Source organism: Nyctereutes procyonoides, unplaced genomic scaffold, assembly GCF_905146905.1.
Source record: "Nyctereutes procyonoides isolate TBG_1078 unplaced genomic scaffold, NYPRO_anot_genome, whole genome shotgun sequence".
Lineage (NCBI taxonomy): Eukaryota > Metazoa > Chordata > Mammalia > Carnivora > Canidae > Nyctereutes > Nyctereutes procyonoides.
The window spans coordinates 27,954,709-27,972,784 of NW_026575082.1; the positions used below are offsets into that span (position 1 = coordinate 27,954,709).

At 45.9% G+C, this 18,076-nt stretch overlaps 1 protein-coding gene across 2 annotated transcripts in view; it reads right to left on the bottom strand.

Moving 5' to 3' along the window:
- LOC129514572 (kinesin heavy chain) overlaps positions 1 to 18,076 on the bottom strand; it is a 151,817-nt gene that overhangs the window by 90,855 nt on the left and 42,886 nt on the right. For both annotated transcript variants that reach the window (XM_055333248.1, XM_055333247.1), the window contains exons 2-3: positions 9,669 to 9,759; positions 2,821 to 2,894 (exon numbers count right to left, since the gene is read on the bottom strand). In XM_055333248.1, the coding sequence (XP_055189223.1) occupies positions 2,821 to 2,894; positions 9,669 to 9,759 (165 nt within the window). The remainder of the gene's footprint in view (positions 1 to 2,820; positions 2,895 to 9,668; positions 9,760 to 18,076) is intronic.

Below are 18,076 nucleotides of genomic sequence, written 5' to 3' on the forward strand. Positions count from 1 at the left end.
ATGTAGGCTTATCTGTTTGTTCTCCTCAATAGAAGGTAATGGAATCACCCCTAGATGTCGGACCCAAAATGAGGGGATTAAAATGAAAAAACAGCTTTAAAATGTGACAGCTCTGTCCATTCAGGGAGTTAGCATCCCTCTGAAAAGAGCCTTTGAAAGATCGCGATGTGTAATTCCGAATACATAAAATCCTTTCAGATGTTGCAAGCCTGCAGGGTTTGGTTGGGTTTTTGTTTTGTTTTGTTTTTAATTTAATTGCATTCCAACGTCCTGGATTTCTCGGTCTCCCACAGTCTCTATCACTTCAGCTCGGGGCTCCTCCTTTCCTGTTTTCCTCTAAAACATTCCCCACCTTCTCTCCAACCTACAACCACCCGACAGAAAGAACCAACCTAAGTGCAAGTGTGCCAGGGGCACTAGGAAAGAGCTCCCGCTGCCCCGCCCCATCCTCCCTGGGCAGGAGCTCCTGATCTTCAGAAGTCACAATGAAGAAAAGCAAACCCCTTGCAATCAACTTTTTAAAACTGATGAGCAGGAAAGGGCTACAGGTGAGAGTCACCTGCACAAAAGTCAGTTCCCTTAGGTCCCCGGGAGTCCAGTCCCTCTGGGCCGAGAAGCGCTGCGGGCCTTGTAGGGTTCATGCCGTGAGAGACCCGAAGCCCCCGATGCTCTCGTTTAACAAAACGTCTGCGAGTTGAGTTTTTAATATTTTTTTTAAATTTTATTTATTTATGATAGGCACACAGTGAGAGAGAGAGAGAGGCAGAGACATAGGCAGAAGGAGAAGCAGGCTCCATGCACCGAGAGCCTGACGTGGGATTCGATCCCGGGTCTTCAGGATCGCGCCCTGGGCCAAAGGCAGGCGCTAAACCACTGCGCCACCCAGGGATCCCCCGAGTTGAGTTTTTAAGAGCTAACAGACGTCTTTGCCATCTCCTCACACCCACGGATTCTCACCCCCACACACACAACACAAACTAAGATTTTACTCTGGAGACAGGTCTCTCCTTTGACAGTTTACAATGGAAATTTCTGACGTTTAGCAAATACCTTCTATCTCCCAAAGATGCATTAATCCCAGAGCTAAAAAGGTCACGCTTGTGAACAGTCCCTACAATGTGGGGGGAATCTAAACACTGCAATTTTTTGTCGTTTTGTGTATTTGATAATTTTCCAGAAACCAAGAGACTAATGGACTCAGAGATGGTATATGGTCCATCAGAGATGGACCCTCTCCCTCTCATGCCTATGAAGGAGCTTTGGCACCGCTACTGGAGTGGCTGGTATTTAGGAAATAAAAAACTGTGCCTGGAAGGTTAGGGGCCTGGGGCCCGGTAAGAGAGGCTGGCACGGGGCCAGAGCGGCAGCACGGGGATGGCCGCGCCTGCGTCTCCAAGGTATACAGTAGGAGAGCACAAGATGCAGAGAAGAGGGCGGCCAAGGCTCGGGTGTCAGGGAACAGTCCTGCTCCGTCCAAAACAGTGGCAAATAAGCCTCGTGCTTCCTTTAATCTATGCGATCTCTGAGCCACTCTGCCCCCAAAAATGGGTGAAAGTGAGTCAACACAACAGAAATGAGATCCCCCAGAGTCCCACGCACACTTGAAATCGGTGTGAGCAGAACATCAGAGCCCCAAGGGTTTTAGCCTCGTGCCTTTGAAGTCTCCTCTTCAATAGGAATGATTCATAAGCTAAACCGATTCTGCAGCCGACGTGTCTCTGTGACATTCCCAGGAGGGTACCGTAAATGAAAATCCTAAGCTTGAAGGATCAAGGATCCATCTTACCCTGCTGCTTGTAAGCTGAATTCCCCAAACTTCCTCTGCGCAGTTTCTTATAATAACCACTCTTCTACCTCTCCTCACCCATCGGGGGCCCAGCCTTTAGAAAAATTATCCAGCTCTGAAGGGGAGTCCGTGGCAGAAAGCAGGAGAAGGGGAGGTAGAGGGGCCAATTTGGCCCGCAGATGTGCCTCGTCCAGGGGACAGCCTGGGCCCACAGCCTCCGCGGCCCACAGCCTGACCTGGGGTCACAGCTTCACAGGTGTGCACGCAGGAGGCCGGGGCGGACCGCACGGCCACGGCCACCACGAAGGGTTCAACTCAACCGATACCTCATCGATCCCCGCCCAGGTGACACCCACTGTTCCACGCACTAGAAATGTGAGTGAACAGGTAGGTGAACAAGACAATGAAGATCTCTGCTCTCGTGAAGCTTACACTCTATGGTACAGTGAGATTGCACCCAGTTGTAAGATCTTCAGAATTTTCAACCAAATTTACAGACTTAAAATTATGGGAAATCATCCCATTGTAAGCACTGCCTGCAATTTTAATAAGACACATAATAATAAATTCAAAAACTTTAAAAAAACACATGGTGCAGGCCAAACCAAAACACGTGTCTGAGCTGAGTTTGGTCCACAAGTCACCTTCTTCAAGCCTGACCTAGAGTTTTTTATTTCTTCTGAGCAATCTCACCTCCCCAGAGTGGCCCTCTGCTGCATACATGATCCTCACCACAGGCTTTCTCAGGGAGATTAGGGCTGCGGTCCCTAAGGATGCTTACGCTGCTGCTGAGCCTACGGAGGAGTCTTGGAATAGAGTTTACTATCACCATTCTGAGAGAGCTACCAACAGAGGATTTTTTTAAAATTCTCAACTCCTGAGATGTTATTACTCCCCGTTATTTTGAAGGTCCACAGAGACAGAATGAATCGGTCAAACGCGACCCGCCCCTCAACCAGCTCTCCGGTCGTCGGGGCCGTCTGCCCTGGATGTGTGTGGCCCCACCAGTGCCTCACTGCGCACTGCAGTCTTACCTCCATGGTGTGTGTCTTTCCTGAGGACGTCTGTCCATATGCAAAAATCGTCCCATTATAACCCTCAAGGACATCTGCAAGCAAGAAAAAGAAATTAAAATTAACTCATTACTTTGATCATATGCTAGTGTGGCTCCATGTTTTAAAATTACATTTTCCAAATGGCCCATCTCATTTTTTTCACACAAATGATGTATTTCAGCTCCATTTGCATTTTAAGTAGAATGGCGAGATAAAAGCAGAAATGAAGGCCTCCACTGTTCCACAAATAAGGAGAAATGTACTCACATTCCCACAGAATAGATTAATGAAGAAAGAGGCAGACACTCCCTCTCTCCCAGTAACATTAAGACAGACACGGAGCAATACACTTTTTTAGGAGAAAGATACTCGAGTTTTCTTCTCTAAATCGATCTCCTAGGATCAGTGGGAGGAAGAAAAACCTTATCAGTGTCCTGAGTCTCTGGAGTGAGGTGTAGAAGAGAATTTCCCCCCAGGATGTGATGGGGTCAGCCCTCAGGAAGGGTTCTCAGGCCGGCGGCGCGGGGCCCTTGGGCACAGCTGGGGAGCTGGGGGGCAGGCCAGGCCCCACTCTGTGCGCCCAGCCAGCCTGATGCAGGGGTCACACATCTGTGTCTGCAGTGACTGCGCTAGCAGGGCGGCCAGGCCCAGGCGCATCGGGGGTTTCCTTTGCTCACAACGAGCTCGCTGTGCCGAGCCCCACATGCCGAGAATAGGGGGGATGGGAGGGGAGCGTGAGGACAGATGCTGCTTTGCACTGAAGATCACCTGTGGGAACTCCCTCAAGGCGGCAGACGTGATTAAAGTATATTTAGCACCCGTTTCCCTCAATCCTCCTTCACCTGCATCAACAACACCGAAAGGGAAATAGTACATAATCAATGTCCTTGACCCAACATCTCTACATAAGGGGAGGAAGTCCCGCGTCTAAGAGGACAGTGGGGGTGGCCTGGGGAACCCCTACTGGGGCGTCCTCTTTAGGGCCACTGTCCCCTTCAGCATCAAGCTAGGCCACTACTCCATCGAGTTCAGGCCCCGATCAGGCTCGCTGGTTTGTGGGTTTGGTCTCTCTGAATTTTATGCCAGTCAATGTTTGCTGTTTTGTTAGCTTTTCTTAAATTTTTTTTTTCAATATACATTTTCTTGATCTGAGGCTATTGAGCTGAGGAATGGGAACAGGGGTCAGAAAAGAGATTGCGATTTTCCTTCAGGAAGCAAAAAAAAAGAGAGGGAAATTAAACAGCAGCATTTTTTTTTTTTTTAATCCTAGCAGCCCTCCGGAGTTTGTGTCAAGCTATATTGAGAGAGGAGGGAGGGAGAGAATGTTCGCACATATCAAACTTCTGGTAACGGTTTCCTTGGGAACAGGAGAAGCAAAACCTTGACTACAATGTAAGGGGTGGAGGTTCAAGCTTCAGTTTTCACGAAAATGCCAACCTGTTCGGAGAACAGATTCCGAGTGGAGAGCGTCTGAGCGACCGTGAGTGCAGTGCGCTTTGAGGGACCCAAGGGTACTTTTAAAATTCGATATTTGTGGCATAAACAACTCCAGACAGTTGGAATGCCAGCCACAATCCAGCACTAAAGCTTCTCTTTGTTAGAAATGAAACATCTGCCCCCGCCCTGGAAGGGCTTCCTTACCTTCAGCGCCTGTGTGGGAGGCGCCCTGGGACCTGCCGGCCCAGGCATCAAACCAGGGGTAGGGAGGCCAAGGCCAAGGGTCTAGCTCCCGCCGCCCCTCCTAACAGGCCGCTGGCCACCCCGCGAGGGCACGTGCATGCAGGAGGTGGCTCTGAGCAACGCCTCAGCTCAGCGCCAGAGCCCCACCGGCAAGAGAAAACCCAGCACATGCTTCCTCCTCTGCCAAGAAGCAGCAGGGCCAGGGCACCAGAATTAGGCTCCCCTGGACGGGGTCTACGCCTCCGAATCCAGCCCTCCTAAGGAGAACACACGGTCCCAACCCCTGGTTAGCTGCTGCTCCCCGCACGCCTGCAGGGAAAGGCCTGGGACACACACAGGAAAGCAAGAGCTCGAGGAGAGCGCCACTTGTTCTGGAGCAGGGAGCTAAGGATCACGTGAGACTCGGGGAATCCTTGACTGTCTGGTGCTGCTATTTCAACATGGAGCCCAATTTTTTTTTTTTTTTTTTTTTTTTAAAGAAAAGAGAGCACATAAAACCCCACCAGAACAACCTCTCCTTGGCCACTAAGGACCTATTTACAATCACGTTACAATCAGTTCCTTGCTGGAGAACCTATCTCTAGTGTTCAAGGTTGAACAGAGCTGAGGTCCTCAATCAACTCAATTGTGAATTAAATGGTAATTTAAAAAGGAAAGAAAAAGCCCTTCGAACTCTGTGTTCTCTAGTTTCTTCCAAACTCCATGTTTTGGGGGTCAGTTTGTTTACCTAGCCCGTGTTTGATTCTCAGGGAAGGGGAGAGGCAGGAGGGGAGTGAGCGCACACAGGGCATTCGGGTTGGCCACTGGGAAAGCAGGGCGGGGGAGCGCCACGCTGAGCCACACAACCACCCCCACTCAACCCTCACAGAAACAGCCCACAGAAAGGCACTTTCATCATGCTGAATGACAGTTCCTGGGCCCAAGGAAAGCATTTGTTTCAGAGCCTCTCCCGTAACAGAATGACTATTTCTATGCGCCAGCCGCAGGGCCAGGAACCAGCTCAGCCAGACAGAACCTTGCTTTGTGATGGGCTCTGGCGCGATGTGATCTCAGCTCACGCCATGCAGCCGTTGGCACCCACAAACACAGCACACATCCATTCAGCAGCCAAGCAAGCCCAGAGAGAGATTCCGCTGCAGGTGGGAAGAGCCTTCTCACCTCCAGACAGGAAGGTGAAGAAGAGTGGGATGCTAGAAAACTCTCCTTAGACTCTTGCTATAGACTTCGGAAGCCAGTTTTCCTACCCAGGTTTGGCTAGTTCTGAGACCAGATCTTGGCTAGAGCAGAAGAGTTAGCTCCACTGTTGGGTCAGAATTTGGGGAAGATGTAATCACGGAAGTTCCTGAGAAGGCTGTCATGGCCTCCTACCAACTCCCCCAGGTAAAATGATGGCCTGTCAGTGGCAACAGTAGCTGACAAGTCATCCCTGCCTTGGAATCCTAAGGCTCTGGGGGGCCAACCAAACTACTCAAGGAGGCCACGTGCCCAGGGGCAGCCCTGCTGAACGCTCGTGGCGAACCAGAACGGCCGGCCAGGCTGCATCTCCAGAATGGAAGTGCATCTCACGGTCGGACGGCAGGCAGGGCCACCCCAAGTCCATGGGACCATGGTCTCTATTCTCTCCCCTCTCCCCATTTCCATTCCAATCCCTCTTTTTGCAGTGCTTGGGTAATAGTCCATATGGCCTGATAGAAAAGTAACAACTCATAAATCGTTCCTAAGTGCTCATGATGAGCCCACCAGGAAAGTGGGGGCAGGATGGTGCAGAAACATTCAGGAAGACAAGCAAGCTCGGGCTCGAGTCCCCTAACTGACCTGGCCAAGTTACCTGACCTCAAATTCCTCTTTAGTACAACGGGAACAATCATGCTCACACCTCATAAAACTGTGGAGACTTAAAATACAATAACACATGTAAAGAGCACAGAGGGGGCCTGCGAGATAGCAGTAGCCAAATAAATGTATTTCTTCTTAAGAGTCACATATAATATAATAATATAGACCTTATAGTATCCTGAGCTTAAAACTTCTCAGTGAGTCCACATCCATTTCCACCAAACTCTGATCCAAACTCTCCTTTTAGGTCCCAGCCCTGAGGCACCTTGCAACAACTCTACGTTGCCCAAACACGCCATGAAATCTGTGCCCTTATGCTTTTGCTGCTCCTTGTGCTTGTGCGGCCCTGCTATACTGTACAGTCGTCAGGACCCGACCTTTCCAAGAACCCTTAATTCTCCAATCCTCGCCCCCCACTCACCAAAATCAGTCCCAAGTGACTTTCTTCTGGGGTCTCACAGTATTTTGCACGCAGCCATCTTAGAGCAGGTACTACCCATGAGTATGATAACTACGGATGCACCTGTTTCTTCCCCTGTACATGGAGCTTCTTGGTCTTGTGTATCTTGCTGATTCTCAGTCCCTAGCAGTGCTTACAGCACATGGCAAATGCTTAATATCCTTGCATACAGGAAGGAATAAAAGGAACAACCAAATGAATGAAGCTGAAAGAAATGAGATCTAGAAAACAAGAAACCACCTCTTCTAGGCCTGTACAGTCAGTCTACATCTAGTTAATTTGAAAGGCAAATGCCCAGAGTGACTTCTGTAGACCGGGAAATAGTTACCCAATGGCAACAATAGCAAGCAGTAACCATGGTTTTTAATTCCTACGGCATCCACAGAAACCTTCCTATTTACCATGCTGATAGTCACAAATCCTATAAGCTCTTCTGGAAGAAGCGGAGAATTCTATATACCCTTTCAGGCAACACTTTGCAAAACACACACCAGACAAAGATGGGAGTGTGGGAGATACCAGAATTCTACAAGCGAACGTTTGAAATATGTTTTTTTTAAACCCACTGAAGTTGGAGGGAATGAAAAAAAACAAGAAAGAATAAAGCCATCCAGTTAAAAGGAGTCTTCCTGAATATCAAAAACGTTAAAGGTTCAGAGAGCCTTGAAAGGAAAGCTGACCGGTCCACTACATTGTCATGAAGCTTGGGGACTGTGGTGACCTTCAGATGTTATCGGATTGAATTCCTGGCCTCTAGAAAAAGAGGTCCCTACAGAACCACCTTCCTTTACTGATTTAAATAGAGCTTGTCATGACAAAAGAAACCTAGTAACTGTTCCAAGAGCTCTTTCTTATATATCTGTGCTTTACTTTGCTGATGCAGAAATAACACAGCCACTTCCCCTCACAGTAGCTTCAGTGGATATTAAAAAAAAAAAAAAAAAAAAAAAAAAGTTAAATTAGGCCTTCATCATTTCCTAATAATTTCCTTTCAAGGGAAAATAAGGTACTCTATTGTTAGAAAATGTGTATGCTCGTGGTACAATTATAGTGCATGAAAAATATATGTTTATCTTACCACGTCAGAGCCTAACATTACTGTAAATGGCTTTCTTGGTGGCTCATCATATATTGGACCTCAGGTTATCCAGTTAGGTCACATCTTTGCAAGAACTTTCCAAGAATTACCTATTTCTGACATTCCATAGTACAGAAAAACCTGAACACTGGAAGAGACTCCACTCCTCTAGTAATGAAGACTGAAAGATTATGATTATTTGTTAATCACGGGATTTTTTTAAAATAGAGTGCATCTATCTCTAATTACAACATCAACTTAGAGATGTATTTAAATGGACCTCATGCTTAGCACAGCACGTGGTAAATACTATTTGGTTCTGATAATGGAAGGGGAGAGAAAAAGAAGGAAATTATGGCTCATGTGTGATTAATCTTACTTTAATAAAAATAAGGAAGAGTCTGATAATGGTGAAGGCTGACTAGGAGCAAACTAGAACTACACACGCCAGAGAGAGAGAGAGAAAGAGAGAGAACATTTTAAGACAGGAAGAGATACAAAAGAATAGAAGCAAAGAGAAGATCAATATTACCACCAGACACAGGCTCACAGTATTAATTCAAGAAGAGCCCAAATTCAGGCATGTTTTTTTCTCTTCTGTTTTCTGTAATAATCTCACCGTGAAGACCTTCAAAATTAATTAATATCTGCAACAGGAGTGTGCATAACCATACACCTCAGCGAGGAACATTACATACTGACTCAACCTCCCACGCAGGTGTCCAGGGTCAGAACTAATCTAACAGATGCACTCGGGGCTGGCGTTCATGCATTTCAAATAGTCAGGTTAGTCAGCTCGGCTTCTGAAAACAAGAACATCTTGCATCACAAGGTGCTTTTTTGCATTCTGCTTTTGCTTTTTGCCCTTTAAATCCAGAGCTGCTATAAAAGACGGCAACATCAGGATATTTGAAAGCACAGCCGCCAAAGCATTTGGAGTTGAAGGTAAAGATTTGAAGATGAAAAGCACAGTAGCAGGAGATGCCCCTCAGCTCTGTCCAGATGGCGAGCTCCCCCAGGGCAAGCTCCAGCCTGCCCCTGATTTGAAAGGGCAAGGTAGAGAGCAGCCTGTAAATTGCTTCATCTCCCTGCTGTTACTTTGACACAGATCCTGCAGGGTCAAGGTAAGTCCCGGAGAAAAGGGCTGATCTCTGAGACAAGTTTAGGCTTCGGGCTATCTATTTGGAGGAACAAATGTTAGTATCTGAGTGGAAAGGTTGAAAATGGGTTAGACGAAAGTATATTTAAGGAACGCTGAGTAGCAAGACCAGCTCAATAACCAACTAGGTAATGTGATTTTATGATGCTGTAGAAAATTCCTTGATGCCCGAGAATTTTCCACGGGTAAGGCCTCTCCCTGAAGGGACAGATGTACAAAATAAATCAGTCAAAAATATGCAACCGAGCATCAGAAATATATATTTTCGTCTCCTTTCGTCTCCTAAAAAGGAGGCCTCATACCTACAGGAGTATTTTAAAACCATTACAGAAATAGTGTGACCATAGCTTGTAAGCTTCTAGGTGGCGGAATAACTCTGCCAAAAAGGTGGCAAAAGAAATAAAGAAATTTCCCTGGCAAGGAGGTACAGAGAGGTTCAAGAACTTGCCTGACATCATAGCAAACCAGGGCCAGAGCTCGGGCCATAATTCAGTGTTTCCAATTAACAGGCCTCTGCTTAGAGTCAAGGCACATTGATTCCTAGGCTGCAAATATCACTTAATGTTTTCAATTACTCTGAAAGGCCCAGGAGGAAATAAAGAAATAGCACTTACCTTTGACAATTTGCTTTGCACACGCATTGTAAACCTGCTCTTGGGTCGTGCTGGGAGGCAGCACTCTATCGAAGACATATGGCTTCCCTTGCTAAAAAAGACGAAAGGAAAGGGCGGAGAAAACACATTAGAAGTTGAGGAATTAAAAGCACTAATAGTAGTTAGACCACAGGCACTAAATCACAAGCCCTATCCTTAAAGGCAGCTCCGTACCAAGACTCGGGAATTATCACAAGTACGATGGGCATTTGTGCAATAGCACGTTGAGGATCTGAGAAACAACTTTTTCTTTTTTACTTGAAACACTTTTTCTGATGAAAAGTAGATGGACACTTCATTCATTCACTTATTTTTTGAGAGCGTCTCCTGAACCAGGGATAGACGAGACGCTAGCCAAATCAGAAAAATGTCCGGCCTATAAATAAAGCATTCAATCAAGTGTGGCAGAAAGCAAGCGCACAAGGAAATACAAAATGCCCAGGTGCAAAATAATGGGACAGAGAGGATGATGGAGCAAAGCAGGCCTCTCTGAAGAAACACCTGTTAAGTGGATTTTTAAAAGATGAGAAAGACTGAGGCGAGTGAAGAGCCAAGGGAGATACCACATAGCATAGGGTGGACATACGGTGGGGGCGGGGGGGGGGGGGCTGGAGTGTTCAAGGAACTGGAGGGTCGTACAAAAGGAGGGGAGAAAGGAAATCAGGAGCCAGTTAACGCAAGGCACTGTTAGCCAAGGTCATGTGCTTAGATTTTATCCAATGGGGATAAACTCTGACATGATCAGATTTAAGAAGCTGCTCTTAGTAGTAAGATACTATTGCTTTGTATCCCGAAGAGTTCTAGCAATCTCTTCACATGTGTAAGTGCTGCCTTAACTGGGCAGAGGGCCCCTCTGCACAGCAAATCAAGTGATCTCCCCAGGTGTAGGAGCTTGGGGTTCGGTCTGACGCGGAGTCATGTGCCATTCAAGGAAGTAACTGTCAGAGGGCAAGGGAAGAGATGTCTGCCCCGACCCCCAACCACCCAACCACGCACGTAACGTTCACCAAGGCCCAGTGCTAAGGGCCACAAAAGGAGGCCAGACAGCCCCTTCCCAGGGAGACCGCCCCCCCCCATAACAGGGTCTTCTTCCAGGCAAGGAGTGGCCCTCCCCCTGCCCTTTCCCATGGCCCCATCCACCCGGGCAGCCCTTCATCTTCGTTTCCTCCAAGTGGTTAGAGGAGGTGGCAGGAGAAGGGAAGGAAAGAGGCGAGCCCGGAGCCTCCTTCACTCCCACTCTGCACCTCCTACACACGGCTTGGACATCAGGAACCTTCTCCCAGGGCAGTCCAATGCCTCAAAAAGATAACTGCTCACGAGGGACCCAGGGACAAGGCTTGCTACATCCTATAATCTTCACACAAACATACGCAGCTGGGTTGGTGTTTTACTCATTCCTGACCGTGGGGAGTGCTGCACACAGGGAAGGTCCTATGCTTCAAGTGAAGGCCCGAGCCTTCGGCCTTTAAAGGTGGGATTGAGCCAACCAGATAAATGAGCTATTTCCAGTTTGGTCTTAGAAGAAAAGGAAAATTTTGAGGTAACATGAAAACTTTTTTAAGTAGGCACCACACCCGGCATGGAGCCCAATAGGGGGTTTGAACTCATAACCCTGAGATCAAGACTTGAGCCAAAATCAAGAGTTGGATGCTTAGCCAACTGAGCCACCAGGTGCCTCCAAATTTTATTTCTCCACAAAGCAGCAGAGTCAGTCATTTTGTTAAAATTATGGAAAGGGGTTATTTTCTGATGTTTTGTTCCCTGCAAGTCTCATTCCATTAGTGAACCAAGTATTTAGTTGAATAACCAAGAGAATATTCCTCACCACCATCTATTGCCAATAATCTGCCCACTACATTCTTATTAGCTTTATCTATTCATAAAATTAACTAAATGCCAGTAAGGCAAAAAGATTAAAATAAACATTTACAGAGTTTGAGTTAGTATTTGTTATCCATTGAACCTTCCTAAAAGAAACTGTAGCTTTGCTTAATCTCAAACAAATCCATTATTTCTCTAAATAATGATGAGAATCACCAAAATAAACCATCTTGTTTCCAGAACAATACTGCTTTGTGTTTTGGAGAAAGTACACTTCCTATGGCAGGAAAAATGACTTATTAATTTATAGTAAATTATACAAAAAAAACAGAGGACTCCCCAATTTTGCCCTTCAACTTAAAATGTTTGTCAGAGTGTATTATACATTCACTTGAAGAGATAGAAAGCAAGAAATCTCTACTACTCATTTAAATCATATTTATCAAGTGACAAATAGATAATACAACAATTTTCCATAAGCTGAAGTTAACTCCCAAACAGAAACTGCTTTTGAGAAAAGATAAAATTTAGAAAATGATTTGTTTTGAAACTTCTCATCAAGACTGGAATATAGAGAAGTTAAAAATGTAAGTATTTTTGTCTTTTTATACACGGAGTTGGATATACAGGCTTTTATTTTAAGTGAACCTTAGACTCTTGAAATTAAAACTGAGAATTAAAATATAGTTACTGATTATTTTCCAAGAACTGACTTGTGGCTTAGCCATGCAAGCCGTATAGGCAACTGTCATTTAACAACAACAATGAACAAATGACTCTTTGCTGCTTTGGTAATGGTAAGAAACTCTCACAAACCCTGAGAGAGACCTCAGCAAGCCCCCTTCCCCCAGGCCCCCGTGAGACGAGAGTTGCCCTGTTTCTGATCCCACTGTGGCTGAGGGTTTCCATGGACAGGCGTTGGGTCCAGAGTGCTCTAGATGTCACTAAATGTGCAGCTTCAGAATGCATCTTTCAATGAACATTTTAATAGGGATGCTAAGTGCTAACACCTGAAATTGAACAGTGAGGGCGCCAATTACTCCTGGAGAGACTTTCCTTTCCAGGCACCCATTCAGCCCATGGTTCTCCAATCTCTCTGGCTACCCTGTCGGTGTCTTTTGCTGGTGTCTCTTCCAGACTTCTAAACCACGGTGTGTCCCAGACTTAGACACCTCAGCCTCGTCTCTGTCTACATTCTTGACCTTCACATAATTTAAATCTCATCCGAGCTCCAGATTCATATACTCCATCACCCACCAGACATTTCCACTTGGATTCCATTAGCCATCTCAAACTTAACTGACCAAAAGTGAGTCATCAAGCACTCCATATCTGAGTAAGAGACCAAAATCATTAGGTATGCCCCAAAGTTTCCAAATCTCAAATATATCCCAAATTGATTGTGTCTCATCATCTATACCACACAACCTGAGCCCAAGCCAGCCCGGCTTCTCATCGGACAACAGCAATAGTTTGCTCACGGGTCTCCTTGACTCCATTCTTGCTCCTAACGATCCAATTTCCACTTAACAGCCAGGGTGAGCTTTCTACAACTATAAATCAGATGACGTCAAATCCTCCCTTAAAAACCTCCAATGGCTGCTGTTAGACTAGACCTTCTTCACCTCCATCTCCCTGCATTCTCCTCTGCCTTGGACTTCATCCTCTGGCATATTCCTCAGTGTATTGCATGGCTCAGGTCCTTTGCTCTTCACTTCCTTCCCCTTCGAATTCTCTCACTGCAGATCTTCATTTGGCTCACCAGACATCTTCATCTGGCTGTCTCTTTATCACCCTTCAGATGTCAACTCCAATTTCTCCTCCTTTGAGGGCGCCCAAGCTCCTAACTAAAGCAGCCCCGCCCTACCCCCACCCTGGCATCACTCTCTATCACATTACCCTATTTGGTTTGCTCCATAGCAATTAGTACGTGACCTATTCTCAACCAATCAAATGGACCACTACAATTTAAGTATTTAAGCAGCTAAGACAGAAGCCATATAAATCCCAAGAGTTCACTGCATGTAGGCAAACCTGCTGCAATTTTTGAAAGGAATCTGGATGGGACATGCACATTCCATATACATTACTACTGAAAAGGAAATAACCCAGCTTTGCCACAAAAGCCTCCACAGAGAGCAACTAATTGCACAGGAGCAATCTAACTAAATAACTTACCAGGATCACATGCAAAAAATAACAGCAGATGGTTCTTACATTTTTATAGTTTAAATTAAAAAAAGAAATCGAACCACTTCCTATCAAGTTGTTGAGAGCAAAGTGTCCATGAACCATATGGCCTGCCTATTACTTCATTTGACCCATTACCCAACAACCGTTCCCCAGCCTGTAAGGAATATTACTCTGGGAGATGGAGGAAAGCAAGACTCACTTCAACATTTAGAAGATGGGCACCAGGAGGGACGTTAAGCAAACTGAAATTAATTACCCAAGAAGAGGTTATCGAGAAGTAATCTCATAACAATGCTTAAAACTAACCAAGGGTTGGGACCCAAGGTACCCAATGATTTGAATGATTTTTCTCTATCATTACTTAGAAAGAAACAGGAAAAAAAAAAAAAACAAACCTTAAATTTCCAATTTCCACAGCAAGATTTAAACCCACTCTGTGGAATTATCTTTAGACACGGAGGAGTATTAGGAAGATGAACAGATTTCTGAGAACAATCATTAAGTCCCTGTGCCAGGTGTCCATGTGACTTCCTTCCTGAAAGTATATGGGATGACAAGTTCTTTCAGCCTCTGCTGGCCACCTTCTCACTGCAGTCTACCTGCACCATCACCCACCACTCCCATCCAAACCCGTCTTCTGTTTTATCTCATTTAATTCTCACTGTAGCTCCGTGAAGTAGCTAAGACTATCCCTATGCCACAGACTGGAAAACTAAGGCCCACTTTATTACTTTGGAGAAATAACCCTAAGTCTCTGATTTCAAGTGTTCCTCCCTCACACCATGCTGTTTTCCTAAGCAGCTTTGGATTTACTCTTAAAGTAGGAGACAGAGAGCAGATCAATCAGGAGGACCACAAGGTGACAAAGAATGTGAACAAGCCAAGGCACAGCCACCGCGGCAGGTGCCTCACCACGCACGTGAAATTCATGCGAGACGTGGTCCGAGAGGCGTGCAGCTTCGCCCCATACCAGAGGCCCGCCATGGGGCTGCTCAAAGTCTCCAGGGACAAGCACACCCTCAAGTTCACCAAGCAAAGGTTGGAGACTCACATCCATGGCAAGAGGAAGAGAGAGGAGCTTTTCAACATCCTGCAGCCACGAGTAAAGCAGCCGTCAAGAAGGACTGAACCCTCCCCTCTGTAGGTAATAACCCTTTTGTGGAACTTGGGGGTTCCGGGCCGGTCCTGGGAAGGAGGCGAGACCCCCTCCTGCCAACATCCTTCCTGGGGCACAGTGAGGAGGGGCATGGTGGTGTACACGGAGATGCAAGCAGCCAAGTAGTCCTGGAACCGGTTTACAATCATAATTAAATAGCTCACATACGCCGGGGGAAGGGGGCAACAGGCAAAAGCCAATCAGAGCCTAGGAAAGGGCAAGTGTGAGACTTGCTATGGAAGGTTGGAAGTTATTAAGAAAAAGTCTAGAATGTTTTAGAGCCTGAAAGTCAGCCCGTCAGTGTCAGCCCAACCCAACATCATATTTTTACAAATAAACAAATTGGAGGTCAGGAGAGGGTAGGTGGATGGCTTGCAGAAAGCCACCCAGACAATTAGGTGGGCTGCAGATCTGTGCCCTGAACCTGGACCTCCTGGCTCCCTGTCTAGTAGTCTCAAAGTTCTTGCATTAGACTCAGGGGCTCTCTCCCGAACATCAAGGAGACGACAGGCATGAGGCTCTGGTGCTCTGTTTCTCCTGCTTTCCTCCCAATCAATTCTAATTGTTTCCACACACACAGTTGATTAGTTCATTGGACGAAGAGTCATTGCTATGAGAACGGGGGCAGCACAGCAGGGAAGGAGAACCACAGCCTCCCAGAATTAATAACACAGGCCTTATAGTCCGCCCACCTCCTCTCCCACCTCCACGTGCCCTCACCATGAACGGCTCGAAACTCTACTGGCTCCAACTGTTGGGACGCGGTGTCCTTACGTTGATTTAAACTGCCTCCCTGAAGCATCAGACTTGGCACCGTCCTCCAGAACACGACGGACCGAGGCCGAGAGACCTGCAGAGACCTGACTACGTCAACATCACGGCTTTGTTTCGTTCTGGGAGCCGTGTCCATTGTCTAAATCTCTTTTCCCCTCATGTCAGAGAGAAGGAGAAAGACAGATGCGCTTCCTTCCTAAAAGTTGTGTGGATTTGTCCTGACTTGAAGGACTCCAAAGGTGTCCCAGGCTAAGGCAGCACTAAAACACTGTAGTAGTTTGCTCGAGGAGAAATTAAAGTCACCCACTATGGAGGGCTTTGGGAACAACCTCAAAGGATGTTTCCCAAACATTAACTAAAAAGCAGGCAGCCCTTGGGTTAATGTTCATACTCGTTCTTTATCGACACAAATGTGCCAACACAAGTTTTGTTTTGTGTTGTTCATTGAAATATAATTCGCGTACCACAAAATTCACCCCTTTAACGAAAAGGCACATTCTGCTGTTGCTGGAACCTTTACAAGATTGGACCATCATCACCACAATCTAATTTTAAGATTTTCATCACACCAAAAGGAAACTCTGTACCCATTAGCAGTCACTCCGCACTCTCCGGGTCTTTGTAGCTCTGTTTTAGACATTTCATATAAACAGAAGCATACAGTATGTAGCTTGTTGTGACTAACGTTTTTCTTCTACTTAGTATGTTTTCAAGAGTCATCCTTATTGTGGCTTTCATGACTGAGTAATATCCCACTGCCTAGATTAACCACATTCTTTGTATCCATTCATCCACAGGACAGACATTCGGGTTGTTTCCACTTTTTTCACAATTATGAATGCTGCTATGAACATTCATATATGAGTTTTAGGTGGATATGTGTTTTCATTTCTCCTTTCATTTCATATTCCACCTGGGAGAGGAATTTCTGGGTCAGAGAGTAACTCTATAGGATCAAAATTTTTGAAGAACTGACAGTTTTCAAGGCAGCTGCACCACATTACATTCCCACCAGCAGTGTATGAGGGTTCCAGTTTCTCCGCACCCTTGTGACTTCTCTTCTTTATGATAACCGTCCTCATAAGTATGCAATGGCATTTCTTTGTGATGCCGATTTTTTTCTCAGGAGAAGTTGGCTTTGCTTGTTTGTTTGTTGGCAGAGAAAGTGTGGGGGCGGAGGGAGAGAGAGAATTTTAAGCAGGTCCCACACCCAGCGCAGAGCCTGATGCGGGACTCAACCTCACAACCCTGAGATCGTGACCTGATTCAAAAATTAACAGTTGAAAAAAAAATTTTTTTAATAAATAAATAAATTAAATTAAATTAATAAACCAAGAGTTGGACACTTAACCAACTGAGCCCCCCGGGTGCCACTCAGGAGTTTTTCATGGACACTTAACATATAAAATTTACTTCAACATATGTTACAGGACTGAGATGTTTCTAGGAATTGTAATATAATACACTGTTGTACTGTTGTCTTGACATTTACAAAGTGGCCCAGAGTGAAGGAATAATCTCATGGGAGACTATAAATAACACATACCCTGTGCTTTAAGAGAACAGTGGACTAGAAGGACAGGACGTTTCAAGGGATTACTAATAGGGTTTCTGTGCTCCTCATTCCAGTAGCTAATACTAAGTATTGTGCAGGAAGGCAGCGTACCAATATGGGGTGTAAATGAATTCACATAAACAGGGGTATAACTCCCATCTTTCTGGGGCTCCGTTTCCTCATCTGTAAAATGGAGCCATTAAGACCAGGATTCTGAATATTAGATGTACGCTCAGGCAAAAAAGGATCTATTGAATGCCCGCTGTTCTAGAAAATGCTTGTGTCATGGTCAGTGTTACTTTATAATAAAAAGTTTAGACCAATTTACACCGAGCACGTGTATTACCCTAAAATCAGCAAGCAGTGGCCATTTAAGGGAAAGGATACTAGTAGGTGACAATCACTCACAATGTACCAGCTCAGAGACTTGGCATCCCGATACCTCTCTGACACCCTAATGCCACATCACACCGCGGGCATCTCCAGGCCCCTGAGTCTACAACTCATAAGCTCAGCTCTATGAGGCCTTTAGTTTCTGAGGGTCCTAGCAAAATTAACTCTGTTCCAAGGTTATCTTCTGTACTCTAAAAAATAAATAAAATTTTAATGTGCAGCCATACATACTGTCTAGGAAAGGTGAGGACTTATGTCTTGTGCAGGGACTCACAGATTCACCAGCTCTGCTATTACAGCTTAGGAGCCTTCCAGAAACTTCCAGGGTAGCACCAACTGGAAACACGAGGCAGACACTTCCAGGGTCCTGACCATACCCTCTCCATCGTCACCATTTCTAGGCAGGCTGGCCTGACCTCCAGCACCTGCATGTATCTCCTGGCCTGAGGGCTTCTCTGGCTGCCAGAGTCCTCTCTA